Source organism: Betta splendens, chromosome 21 (assembly GCF_900634795.4).
Source record: "Betta splendens chromosome 21, fBetSpl5.4, whole genome shotgun sequence".
Taxonomy (NCBI): Eukaryota; Metazoa; Chordata; class Actinopteri; order Anabantiformes; family Osphronemidae; genus Betta; species Betta splendens.
This window is the reverse complement of record NC_040899.1, coordinates 650893-665062: the sequence shown is the minus strand read 5'-3', so window position 1 is coordinate 665062 and position 14170 is coordinate 650893. Positions and strand designations below refer to the sequence as shown.

General features: G+C 43.5%; 1 protein-coding gene across 4 annotated transcripts in view; it reads right to left on the bottom strand.

Moving 5' to 3' along the window:
• Positions 1-12907, bottom strand: part of ttn.2 (titin, tandem duplicate 2) — a 186214-nt gene extending 173307 nt beyond the window's left edge. For all 4 annotated transcript variants that reach the window (XM_055505204.1, XM_055505205.1, XM_055505207.1 and 1 more), the window contains exons 1-22: positions 12695-12907; positions 9548-9651; positions 9250-9453; positions 8219-8506; positions 7945-8027; positions 7647-7861; positions 7464-7539; positions 7154-7309; positions 6807-6899; positions 6194-6394; positions 5998-6111; positions 5381-5608; positions 5129-5188; positions 3683-3941; positions 3493-3550; positions 3221-3406; positions 2967-3109; positions 2712-2860; positions 2366-2593; positions 1087-1328; positions 334-566; positions 84-248 (exon numbers count right to left, since the gene is read on the bottom strand). In XM_055505204.1, coding sequence (XP_055361179.1) covers positions 84-248; positions 334-566; positions 1087-1328; positions 2366-2593; positions 2712-2860; positions 2967-3109; positions 3221-3406; positions 3493-3550; positions 3683-3941; positions 5129-5188; positions 5381-5608; positions 5998-6111; positions 6194-6394; positions 6807-6899; positions 7154-7309; positions 7464-7539; positions 7647-7861; positions 7945-8027; positions 8219-8506; positions 9250-9453; positions 9548-9638 — 3472 coding nt within the window. In that variant the 5' untranslated portion in view covers positions 9639-9651; positions 12695-12907. The remainder of the gene's footprint in view (positions 1-83; positions 249-333; positions 567-1086; positions 1329-2365; positions 2594-2711; positions 2861-2966; positions 3110-3220; positions 3407-3492; positions 3551-3682; positions 3942-5128; positions 5189-5380; positions 5609-5997; positions 6112-6193; positions 6395-6806; positions 6900-7153; positions 7310-7463; positions 7540-7646; positions 7862-7944; positions 8028-8218; positions 8507-9249; positions 9454-9547; positions 9652-12694) is intronic.
• Positions 12908-14170: the final 1263 nt, after the last annotated feature.

Genomic DNA, 14170 nt, shown 5'->3' with positions numbered 1-14170 from the left:
AAAGCACAAGGCAACATTGAAGGTTTGATACACACTCAAAGCTACTAAACCTACAGTAAAATAATTCTGTAACACAAACATACCATCAACAGTGAGTGTAACAGACAGGGAGGTACGCCCAGCTCTGTTCTGAGCAATGACCGTCCACTCTCCAGAGTCTTGGGGCATTGCTGGGACAATGATCAGCGACTGAGTACCATCCTCTTTAATTACTATCTTGTGGGTGTAGTCATTGACCATTTGTTGTCCTGGGAGAAGAATATATAATTCTATGAGCACAGGCAGCCACAGATAAATGTGCCTTTCTACATTTTCTTGAACCTTTTTTCTTACCGTTGTGGAACCAGTAAGTGTCGGGCATTGGTCTGCCAACAACCTTCAAGTCAAATCTGGCAGTTTGTCCCTCAGAGCATTTTAGAGAGGAAGGCTTCAAGACAAAAACTGGTTTGTAGAGTCTTTCTAGCTGAGCCTCATCTGTCTCATCAAGACGACGAGCTGGAGAACGTCTGGGTGAGCGGCTGGGGGAACGGCCGGGTGAGCGGCTCAGAGAACGTGGAGATGTGGACCTGGAAAAAGATTTAGTTCTGTTAGACTGAACTCACTTCTTACATATAATCATGCCTAAATCTTAGACTTTATGTAGTTTAATTAAATGTAAACTTTTCATCTAATTTTATCACATAAATACTAGGTAAGAGGTGACAAGTAAAGTCTTTAAGTCAGTTATGCCATTAAATTACATAATTTAAGAATGAAGGATTATTTTAAGTTAATGCAGTTTTACACAAACCTTATGTTTTTGTTCAGATCCCTGATTACTACAGCCTTATTCTTTAGTTTGTTTACCACTACTATGTCGGGTCACACATTTGTTTTTGTAAAATATAAGCTGTGCATTATGCTTTCTGCCTTTGGTTTTTGTTCTAGTATTTTGTTTATAGTAGGTTTATTTTTGCACGAGTGCTTTTGGTTCTTGTGATTTTCTGGTTTTGTTTATTAAAGCATCCTTGTTGGTGGATTCTGACAAAAGCTCCTATTTCTCTCTAATTTCAGTGATTAATTCAAACCTGGTTCCAAAACACATACCTTATCCTCTGCATTGACGGCTGTGGAGTGAATCTCTGAGGTGTTACAGCCACAGATGGCTCCACGTACAGCTTCCCAGAGCTGACAGCATTGCCCTTCATGTTTGTGGCGAAGGCGGTGTAGACACCCTCATCCTCAGGTAGTATCACAGGCAGACGTAGACTAGCCCTTCCATCTTGAAGAACCTCCGTCTGGTAACGGCCACCAGGCTTGATGCGCTGGCCATCTTTGTACCAGACAATCTGTCAGTTAACATAGAACATTAAGTCAAACAGTAAAGCACAATGAAAAACGATGACTCCCTAAACTGATTAAAAATGTTTTGAAGAACAAAAAAACCCTACTTTGTGACATGCCTGGAAGTAGGGGCCAGGTTATGATTAATTTGATTATATGGGTGAGCTGCAATAATGTTATTTGTCAGTTATCTTGTTGCCCCTAGTGAAGATCTACTTATGTAATTGTGATACCCCACTAATGTGTGATCACATTAGTAGATGTATTTGGTTTAGTATGTGTGTAATTTTGTAACAGAGAGCTAATTTTATGTTTAAGGGGAGAACCATATGGGACAGTAGGGGCAGTAAGGGGCTGTGGTTTGTGCCGATGCAAGTTCGCTCTTCTTCATAACGAAAGAGAACTCAGCAGAGGAAAATCACGTTGTCTGTGTCTCACGCTTTCTTGACGTTTATTTCAAGTTTGTAATGTCATGTGCAACAAAATAACACAATTAATGTTGAGCAGATAGGTATACCGAAATGTATTGTTTAAGTATTGTTTCAGTTTTGACATTCAGAGAGCTGATTGTGCCGCAGTTAGCAACCAGACACATGCTGTGGGTCACATGTCTTTAAGCACTGTACATATCAATATTACAGCTCAGGTTACTGACGAGTTTTCATTTTAAATACAGAAAGGTACATGAGAATGTTTTGGTATAATTCATTTATTGATACCACATGTATGATGCTGTAATGCATCTCAATACTAGTGCAAGGATGCACTCCGGACTAAACTGTGTTTAGAGGTGACCAGCGAAAGAGTGGATGAATGTATGTACATAGGAAAGTATGTTGGATTTATTATGTTATTGTGTGTATTTTATAATTGGAATCTGTATAGAGCTGCAGTTAATATCCAGTAATACTACTGGAAATTAATGAGTCATTGTGGTATCAGGATTAAATGGATGTAAATGGATTAAGTTATATTTGAATAAATGGATAACAAGGAGAACTTAGCAGAGGACATACCAAATCATACATTTATTCCACTGTACCTTTGGCAGTGGATTTCCAGCCATCTTGCAGTGAAAGGTTACAGCCATTCCCTCCATGATCCTGTAGTTCTTGACTGGTGTGTCAAAGGCTGGCTGCACAGCTTCCTCATCAACTACAGTCACCATCAACTCTGCATCTTCTGTCACCAGCTCTTTGTATGTAATCCTCATGATGCGGAGCTCGATCTCCTGAATGATCCTCTCCTCAAATGCTGAAATGAGAAATTCCTGCAAAAGAAATAAAATGAGGAGTCAGATTTTCAGGATTCGATTGATAATATGATTGTAGCTCAAAAACTATAAACATAATAGGATTGTAGCACAAAAACTATGACTATGAACATACTGTTTCGGAGACAAAGCTCATGGGAGTTGTCACCTTCCTCTGTTCCATTTCGTACTGGCTCACAACTACTGACGGCTCCGGAACCAAAGCTGCTGTCACTTCAGTTTTATACGTCACATCATGCTGCTTCATATGAACTTCATATTCCTCTGTAAACATACATCACACATGCATCCACTCAGTATTTAGAAATAGAAGGCTAATAGTAGATCTGATAATAGAAATAAGGCATTCAGGTGTCATTGTGTTCTCTACCTTCCTCCAGCAGGCTGGTGGAGGCTGAAGCTTCTCCATGAGGGTTCTTTGCAAAGATTGCGTATTCTCCGGCATCATCAGCAAAAGTCATGGAGATCTCCAATCTGCATTCTCCTGTCTCCTTCTTGTATGCAACTTTGTATCTGATAGCAAAAAAAGCAGCGGGTATCAATGGGTATCAATGAGACAAAGACATGATGAGACACCAATCATGACAAACACACAGATGTTGGCAGAGACTATGAAACACTGACCTGTATCCAGTAATGAGGGCCACACCGTTCTTCTTCCAGGTGATGTGAGGTTTTGGGTTTCCGCCCACCTGGCAGTGGAACGCAACGCTACCTCCCTCTACCAGCTTCTGAACAGTGGGTTTTTTGATGAAGAAGGGAGCAGCAGATTCTCCCGTCACAGTTTCTTCCTTTGTCTCCACAGAGACACTGTAGAGAGACACAAGCTAGATAAAAACTGTACCTACAAGGCTTATTTGAAGAACCAAGTCGTAACTTCGACTTCAACAACTCACGTTTTCTCTTGGGTAATTTCGGCAGACATCTCCTCTCTGCTCTCTATTTCTTCTGAAACTGAAACATACAACAGCTGATGGTGATCCAGTAATTATTTCTCATATTTAATGGGTTAAACAACAGCTGTTAAAAGGCTCTTGTCAGATTTAAATAACTTCCACCGGTCACCAGTTATTCTCCTGCTGTTACCTTTGACAAGCAGGTAGCAGGAGGTGCTGATGGTTCCAGCTTCATTGGTGGCTGTACAGGTGAAACGTCCACTGTCTTCAGCAAACGCCTCGCGGATCACCAGCCGGGCAAAACCGTTCTCGTAACTGATCTGGAAGTCAATGGAGCTCTCGATCTTGTAGTCCTCTCTGAACCACATGACAGCGGGAGCTGGATGTCCACTGATCTGGCACTGTAGGGTGACAGACTCACCCTCTGTCACCGTGAGGTTCTTCAGACCCTTATCACAAGAAATGTCAGTAATTAAAATTAGGTTAAATAGTATAAAGGTTATTGTATTTGAGGAGACAAGGATCATATATCATCACATTGTGAATCCAACTGATCTTTTGACAGAGTGACATTGAGAGTACTTTGATGGTGCTGCCTGAGTAGCTGCCTGTTGGAACAGCTCCCACTATCTTTCTCCTGTTTCCTTACTTTTCTACTGTATGTTGGTCTTTTTTACGGAATTCTTCCTATTGCAGTAAAGCCTGTTTTGAGTGGGCACACAGGGTGACCACTGTTATTGCTCTTGTGCTCAGCATTCATGCTATTTTTAACTTTTTGTGAACACGTTGGAGGACCCTCCCAGCCCAACACATGGCTCCCTTTATTTACACCAGAGACCAGGCCCTGCACCTCCCCACACAAAAACACCGGTGGTCCCACCTGAAATACGGCGCAAACTCAGCTCCAGCGGAAGTTTTGGGAGTGCAGCCTCGTTACTACACTCTGAGGGAGTTTTTACACATCCTTGTGCTCACTGTGTACACTAACCCCCCTCCCCCTTGGCAGACGCTGCAGCAGCGTGTGAGAGTTGGCACAAAGGGGTGATGCGGATGCCTACAAGGCATCTACAGGTGCTCCTGCTTATTAGTGCAGATTTTAACCACGTGAGGTGCCACATCAGGGATGAGGACGCTGGACTTAGGCAGCACAGGCCGAGACAGAAAAAGACTGAAGAAGCTGGTGAGGAACGTCAGCTCTGTCCTGGGATGTCCACTGGACTCTTTTAAGGAGGATGTTGGCCAAATTGACCACCCAATTGTTTGGTCACTTTATCCTGGACACTTTAAGTACCGTACTACACATGCTTCCTCAAAATCTGTACAAGTATTGTACTACACCTGAGTTGTAACTATCTATCTATCTATCTATCTATCTATCTATCTATCTATCTATCTATCTATCTATCTATCTATCTATCTATCTATCTATCTATCTATCTATCTATCTATCTATCTATCTATCTATCTATCTATCTATCTATCTATCTATCTATCTATCTATCTATCTATGACAATATCATCTTTTTTGGGGGGGGGGCACATATAGTTAGGCAAAACCTATGGGCAGTTGCTGTTACTGCTGGCTTAGTAACAAGACTACCCTGAAAGAAACGCTGCTAGAACTGCTTGTACTCACAATAATAAGTGTAGGAGGAACCACAGGCTCCTGGGCTCTTGTAGGAACTGCAGCAACCTCCTGTTGAAAAACAAGTGATTAATCACAGGAAACAAGGTCTTTGGGTAGCATGAGGATGGAGGGGTGGAAGCTGGTCAGACCCCTCCTCATGAGGCAACATGTGGCAGCTGTGTTACGGTGAAGAGAAGCGACAGGACACTGTTAAATAAGGGCAAGTGAAGACAAGATGACAAGAAGGGAGGCTGGACCAACCTGAGGCTCCCAGTCCTCAAACTCTTCCTCACTCACTGCATAAGCTGCTCCCCGTTGTAACTCAACCTGACTCTGATATGTGATGTCTTTGAAGGGCGGGGGGAGGGTCGCTTGCGCCACCTTGCGTGATGGACTGGGAGATTTTACAGGCTTGATGATCTTTTTATGAGCAGAGCTGGAGGAGAACTCTTTCTGCAAAGTGGCAATGGCAGAGCCAGCGATGGACACCTGCCCGAGCCAACGACAGCACCGTTAACCGTGGAGGAAAACACAAAAAGCTTAGCTGGTGGAGAGGAAAGCTTAGTGTCATTGAGTCTAGTCATTGAGTCATTGCAGGGAGCTGGAATGAGCATGATAGTCCTGCATTTAACCTGTTCATCTTTGTCAACTCTGGTGATGAAGTTTTCCTTACATGTCATAGAAGGTTAGATGACAAAGTCAGCAGCAATTTTTCATATTAGAAGTTGAGCTTCTCAGCGTCTCCGTTAGTAGAAGTAAAAACTGATGAGATATTTTAGGATGGGTGAACCACACCACAGAGCATACGGTGTATTGACAGTTAAGATGAAATGAAAGTATGTGGATCACAGCTACGAGCCTGTAGCTCCTCTTCTTACCTCATGTCTAAGTCCATGTTTAGGAACGGAAACTTTAGAAACTGTGAAATGTGGAACTGGGGACGTGGTGACACCAGTGTCCACATGGGAGGTGCTTTCAGTCATTCTCTGAATCTGGAGTAACCAACACATGTTATTATAAGGGGCCTTGCTTGTTATTTGAAGTAATGTCTAATGTGAATTCAGCTCCTCGGACCTGGGAGACCTGGACGACGGCAGGTGGCGGTTCAGCAGGGACAGTTTCGGTTGGAACTGTGTGTTTCTCTGCTGCCTGCTGCCTTATCTCCTCTAGCTCCTCAGCTTCAACACCCTCTGCATGCACAGGCTTATGAACACGAGCCAGGTCAACAGCAGCCACTACCATTGCCACTGCCTCAGCCTTTTTTGCTCCCTCACCCTAGAGACACAACATGTAGCACATAGATCTGAGGACCACAGGATCCACCACAGGATGTCGGGGGAGGTCTGTCCCTGTTATTTACTTATTTTGCAAGAGAAGTAACCTGAAACGCTGGAAGGTTCTCAAACACAGACTCTATGAACTAATTGCGTCATTACTGGTGTTGTACAATTTTAAACTGTAACATTTACCTCTGTAATTACAGAGGTAATCATAATCATTTTTACATTTCATTTTATCTCTGTAACTACATTTACATGCTTTACGTTTTACATTTGATTAACCTCAAGAGGAAATCAGGATGAAGAATCAGCTGTTTCCCCGTACACAAGTTTTATGGAACAAACAGAATTTGGGTAGAAAAAGATGTAGAAGTGACAGCTGGGCAGAGGGTGAAAGTCAGCTCTACCTGTTCTTTTGGCCCTGCAGCCTCAGCCTGCCCCCGGCTGCGAGCCTGGTCCACGGCCACCACCACAGTAGCCACCGCCATGCTCTTATTGCCCTGGGAAACATGCTTGTTCTTATGCATTTACAGGACATCAACACGTTACTGCAGCCAGCACACAGGCACAACCAACCAAGCCATTGCTTCACCCACAACATTCACTGGCTATGCTTGAAGCAAAGTAACCTGCAGCGTCAGGATTAATTATTCACAGTCCTTTTAACAGCCAAGACATGAAAGCAGCTGCTCCGGCTGACACTCATCTGCCACAGAACCATTATAGTAGCGAGCAAATGCGCCTACATCCTCACCTCTCTGCTGGAAGCCACCGTCTGCTCCCAGTGCTTCTCCACATGAAGCTGGGTGGCGCTGCCCACACTGCTCACACTGGTCACAGAGGTGTAGCTGGCATCGCCCACAAGGTCTCCTTGCTTCCAGGGCGGTAGAACCTCAGCAGAGGCAGGTACCTGCAGAAGGACGGAGGTATGGCCATAGTTTATTTGGCAGGGTACAAATCAATTTGATTTATATACGTATAGTGCTGTTATTTTCCACAGTCAACCTTTCAAACAACACAGCTTTGCTGCTGTAGAATAGAAGCATCCGTGTCTTGTCTCTCACCTGTTTCCTGGTCATGACAGGAGACTTGACTGGTCTCATGGGAGAGATGGACAGTCTGGCAGAAGGCGAAACGGGTCTGCAGATGACAGTAATGCACATGAAAACAGTCCATCCAAACTCCACCACAGATCTGTCTTCACTGGCTGTCCCACAGTGGCTTGCAGTCTTTCGCTACTGTCCTACCTGACAGGTGTGGGTGTTGGCCCTTTAACGTGTCTGACAGGTGAAGGCGATTGTTGGCGTGCTCCCGTTACTTTGGAAACAAAGGATGGGGGGGACTTGGAGGTCGGCTTCGGGGGAACCCTTGGAGGGGTTTTGTGGGCTAAATGCTGAGTCATCATACCTGCTCCTCCATACATCTCCACCTGGGTGGTGGCCTGGAACCCCTCCTCCACCTTCTGAATGGCATAACACATATATTTAAAACTGCTGTTGTGATCAGGTGACCCAGTGAAGCCCTTTAGTACAGACTGTTACTCACCCTCTGCACACTTGTCTTGGACGTCACCATCTGAGATGTGGACACTATAATCTTGCTTTTCTTTGTAGGCACAGCTTCCTCACCTTTAGCAGAAATACAGGTTATGGTTAAAGTATCTATAGTAAAAAAACAACAGCCTATATTTTTCAAATTGGCTTTGCTGAAGCTATATATTATAATTTATTATATTAAAGCTAATAAAATGATAATTTGTTATGTCACAGCTGTGTAATATTTAAAGGTTTAACCAATTATTGGAGAAACAAAGCCTCACCCTGAACCAGCAGTTCAGCGGTCGACGTGGCCCGTCCACTGCTGTTGGTGGCGGTGACAGAATACGTCCCAGAGTCCTCTGGGAAGGCCTCAGCAATCAGTAGACTGTACAGGTCTCCATCCTGGAGGATCCTGAAGTCGGCTGAGCTCTGGATCTCAGCTCCCTCTCTGTAGAACTTCACCGCAGGCGTTGGGATCCCAGTGACTCGGACATCCAGCCTCACCTGGCTGCCCTGTCTCACTGTGGAGCTCTGCAGTCTCTGAAGAAGATTTGGAGGCGCTGTCTCCGCTGCACAAAAACACATCTAATTTAACTCAGAAAACAGATAAGCATAAAACATTTTTTTCCATTTTGAGTGACCAGGCTAAAGGTATTTTTTTTTATTTTAAACTGGTAAGTATCTTTGTGGATCCAGGTCTTGTCTTGAACTTTCTCTTCTTGAATATTACCCTGGGTATTACCTTTTAGACCAGCGGCCCCTAAAAAGAACCTGGGATATTATATATTAAAAAGTTTAACATGTGAGCCCAAAGTCATACAGGTTATAAATTCCAGGTCATTTCAGCTGCATCTGTTTTTCTATTTTCAAATTTGACTTACTGTGATACTAGTGGGAATAAATCATTGTTGAAATGAGACTAAATTGGAATTTACAGTGGAGAAGACATCAGAACCCAGGACTGGGACACAAGATCCTTGCTGGTTAAAACTGTTAATCACTTAATAAAGTTAGATTCCTGTTAAGGAAATATATGCTGCTGCAGCTGCGTCTATATTTGTTCTATCACTGTATTAAGTGACAGGGCGCGTCCTGGGCTCACAGCAGGTTAAATTTAGAACCAAAATGAGACTTGGACACAATCTACTTTTGTAACAGAGGGTAGCTGTCACCAGGGTTATTCTCTATCATCTGCCATACTTTTTGCCAACATATTAAAAGCACTGCCTGTCATTTAGAGCTTGATGATTTGTTTATGTTGTCTCTGCTAGTGTCACTAATAGTGTTTGATCCTCCTGGTTTTGAGTCTGACCTGTGACAAGCAGCTCGGCGGTGCTCGTGGCTTGTCCAGCTCCATTGGTGGCTCTGACAGAAAATCTCCCACTGTGTGCGGCGGTCACAGCAGGGATCTTCAGAACAGCACGGCCGTCGCTGAACGAGATCTGAACACCGGGCAGAGCGGCGATGGAAAGAACCTGGCCATCACGAAACCAGCTCACCTCGGGAACTGGAGAACCTTCAGAGGGCACAAACAAATTCAACTAAACCACATCCAACTTCAATAACAACAAACATCCTCCTAAAAATCAAACAGCAGCTCCATCACTTACCACTAACTTGAGCCTGGAACGTTGCGGCACTACCCTCCAGTGCCACAACGCTTTGCAGCGGCTGCGTGAACGTTGGCGCCTGTGTTGACATGTTAGTCAGCACCCTGTAGAGAGAACACAACACATGGTCAGAACAACGACTAATTACAAATGAAACCTAGAAAAAATAAATCCGGACATTGGTATGACAAACTGAAAGAAGAACATGTTCTCCACAACCTAGAACAAGTTAAGGTCTAACGATTATTTAGCCTGCACAGTCCAGAATAGTGTGAAACTATGAAGCATTTTAGGAACCGTCAGCTTCCTAAACTCAAGCTGAGAAGCTCAACCTGTAGCTAGTGCTTAACAGTCAAGTCAACAGGCAGGTTCAGTCTTCAGGGTTCTCTATTTTTACCCTGAACACTATGAGTTGAACCACCAACCCCTGGCTGAGATAATCACCATTAAACTAAAGAACTGCACGTATATGGCCACAATAAACAGATGAATTGAAGGCACTAAGAGAAGAAGAAAAACAACCAAGGTTACTCCATTTGATCTCAAGGGAACCATTATTGTCAGTCTAATGTGTGTTTTACCACCATGCTTCCAACAGCGGATTCACAGAAAATAGACAAGCGTAAAATTCTGATTGGCGACTGGTATGTTGTTCTGCTCCGCTTTACGTTGACCTGCTGACAGCCAGACCCTGGTTAGGTTATTTTTAGCAGCTCTGTCCCTGGAGGTGATCCAGGCTCCACAGGGTCTGGCTGATAAACCAGCAGCTGATCCAGCACAGAGCTAAGAGCAGATTAAACACCTGTTTCAGTACGGGGAATGCTCTTAGATTTCAATTCCAGGCTACTTTTAGATGTAATTAGTTTGGAGGAACATTTTAGAAAGGAAATACACTAAAAACTCTTTTCAATCAACAAATATTCATTACAGTATCAAAAAGAACAATTTAATGAATACAGCCAACTCATAAATTTGTTTTTGGTAGCTAATAATGTATTTAGCCAAAGATGTGCCTTTGGTTCTTTTGAGCCTCCACTCTTCCATGGACCCTAGATTTATTTGGAAAGAAGAAATCTGCAATAGACGAGGAGGATGGAAGGATAGGAATAATCCAGAATCTAAATTAATGTGCTTTCATTTGAACCCTTTTAAGTCATCTAGGATTTTTCTTTACCTTAATAAACAAAACTAGCCAAAAGAAGACTGAAGTAAAAAAAAACTATTTGTGGGTGTGTCTACAGATAAAGATATTTAGTTCTAATGATCAACGCCTCAACAACGCTAAACATTTTTAAATGGTATTGTCTGAGTTTGTCAGACTTCATGATCTGGACTCTGGAAGTCACTTTAGCAGCATGGGATTGACCCAGATGGATTTAACAGTTGGGTTTTAATACAGGTTTTGATACTAAACTGGTCCAACCGTGATGATCAGTGGTCAGTTTGGTCCAGTGTTGTTTGGCCCATGTTGGCTCTAAATGCTCTAATTTGTGGTATGTTTAGTTCTAATTGGCTCTGGGACCTCAAGTGGCCCTAACCACTCTTCCTAGTTGTGGTTGGTTCTTGCTTGGCCTTGATGGTCCTGTGTGTGTTCTGTTCAGTTCTAAGTAGGGTGCTGGCATCATGGTCATGGTCCCGGTCACCTGTCTGCTTCCACTCAACACTTACACAAACAACCAACAACAGCTGCTGTTTGACACTGGATCACAACCCAGAGCAGGAACTGTGAGCTCATTAAAGGTTAGAACAACACAGATGCTCAACTGTGAGCGAGCCTCACACTGAAAATATTATCTCTGTGAAACAGCTGAACTTGTTCACATTGTTCCACATGTCAACGAGATTCATTTTACCAGCTGTGACACCGATTTAACAAATTTATTCAACAGCTTTCTCAGCATTCTGATCTTTTGGGACCCGAAATCTGAAATAAAACAGACACAGATACAGACCCAACAATCCCAACACATACAATCCAGCTAATAAATTATGAGCCCAGGAAGTCCTCAGCACTGCCTATTTTAAAAAGGTTCATTAGTTGATATCTCGGTTGTAATGTCATTCATGATTGGAGAAATAATACAATCATCTTGAAACCAGTTTAGGTGAATCTCAAAACATGATCTGATACGTCTAAAGTCAAGATGATGACTCCAACATGGCATATCGTCATTCTAACTAGTGAGTCAAAGTTAAAGGATAAAGGTAAGTGAGTGGATTTCACCTTGTTCAACAAACAGCTGCTCCAGCACATTTTAAAGATGGGATTTTTACACAGTAAATAAAATGAACAAGTTCTTCCAGACTGAATTACTAACAGATTCATGAATATTTCACTTCTTTGTTTCCTTGTGATAGAAAACAAAGAATAAAGTCTGTGTCACTCTGTCATATCATTTCAGGTCAGATAAATATCAGCAGCATTCATATCGTTTGACTTTTATAAAAAACAAATGAGGATCAGACACCACGAGAAAGTTTGGCTGCAATTTCACTTCAGGATGCAGATTGAAACAGTAAAGTAGGTCAGTGTGAATCGCACAGTAAATCTTCATGATGCTGTGCACTCTGTTTACCCAAACACAAAAAATCACAAACTGCACAACAAGTGAGAAGACAGCACGAGTAGTTAACAGATTAAAAAAAGTTCTACTGGACACTAAAGACCGAGATCAGCTTTTGACTGTTCTCCAAAACAAAAGCCCCACTCTGGGGATTTAACAAACATGGGTCACCATACACTAAAATTACCCCCCCCCCCCCCCCAGCCCCCCCCCCCCCCCCCCCCCCCCCCAGCCCCCCCCCCCCCCCCCCCCCCCCCCCCCCCCCCCCCCACACACACACACACACATCGGTTTGATTGACAGCCACCATGTGGCACATAGCTGGGGGAGCAACTGATAGCCCTGCTGCTGATTCCCATAAAAAGCCATCAGCTTAGCTGAGTCTATGGTGATGAAATCAGCAGCTATTCTGGGACGTCCCATTATAACCTTCAGCAGAGAAAAGCAGCAAAAAGACATCAAGGACATCAAAAGTGAAAGGAAAAAGAAGGAAAAGAGTCTGGAGCCTGAGTGTGTAGATGTAGAGGTGTGAAATCAGCTGCTGCTCTTCAATCACAGCCCAGGAAACTGTAGAGACACTTACTTGTCTAAACAAGGATGCCCCGGGATGCCCAGACGTGGGCTTCCTCACAAAATCTCTTTATCCAGGAAACGTAGTGAGAAAATCCAAAAGGAGAACAGTTAAGCCTCAAAGGAACCCCCCCAAAAAAAACAAAACTACAGGCAGTGGGCGCCGTGTAGTTTTGTTTTTCCTCTTGACAGCAGTCCCTCCAGCCGAGGCGTCCAGGCCGGGAACGCTGACTCTGCTCAAAGGAGGCAGCTGGGCACCGGGGGACTTTATAAGGCCTTGACATCACACAGGGCCCAGGGTGCCATTGGCCAGCTGCAGAGAATCATGGGAGGACAGAGGAGCCATATTATGAAAGTCATCACACCTGCCAACAGGCTGCAGCTCATTTCTTATTAATTATCATAACTGATCTCATCTTAGCTTAGCTTAGCTTAGCTAGTCAGCTTAGTTATGGTGACATTTTCCCTTTATAAAATTAACACAAGCTGCACCACAAACAGGAATAGGAACTGGGATTTCGAGGCTGATGAAGTCAAATTCTTCTCAGCTGGGGAGCATTGTCAGTACTATTGTCAACGTCTGCAGACTTCTAGGTGGACATGAAAGTTCTGACAATTGGTTTTGATACAACAATAATGCAACATTTTAATCATTTAAATCAGTGAAATACAGTTCCTCCGGACCCTCTTATTGTGGGCTTCATAGATAGTTGGAGCTGTTTTGGGCAGACGGTAGATGTAGTTTCTTTAAATTAGGGGGTAAAAATCATCTGACGGAATTATAATCTCCAACATGGTCATGGTGAGTCAAGGCTAAAAAATAATCTACAGCACAAACAATCAGTGTAACTTTATTTAAGATTTATTGTTTGCATACATGTGTCAACCTAGGTTTCAGTGTCGATCATATACTCACACCTGATAGTGTCATGGCCAACTTTGACTTTCATCTTTACCAATAGAAACATTGTCATAATTCCCATTGTCTTTACTTCAAAACTAGATACTAGACACAGGCTGTATCTGACCATTTTCAGCATTTTTAGACTCAGATGCTGGGAGACGAGACACTAGGGGCTGTAGGTGTTGCTACAACATCAGCCTCATGACAGACACCACCAATGTAGAGGGTACCAAACCAGATTTGTCAATCCATTGCAGCAGAAAGCCACTGATCACAGCTGCTACCACCAGAGTCAGAGGCAGAGGTCTCAGAGGTCTGAGAAGAACAGAAAGCGCCGGTCAACACTTGACACTTGGCCCAGAGCATCGGCTGACACGTCTTCATCCTTTAACCTGGAGTGACCATGATGATAAGAGGTGAGACAGCACACTAACTGTAACTAACTCTGAGCCTCCAACAACAGCTCTTGGCTGCAGGATCCTTATTGGCATCATGCGAGCCAGTATGATGCGAGCCAGAATGAATATGAGGATTTACCGAACTTTACAGTACTGTACATGCAGGTGTACAGGTTGGGTCACTGTT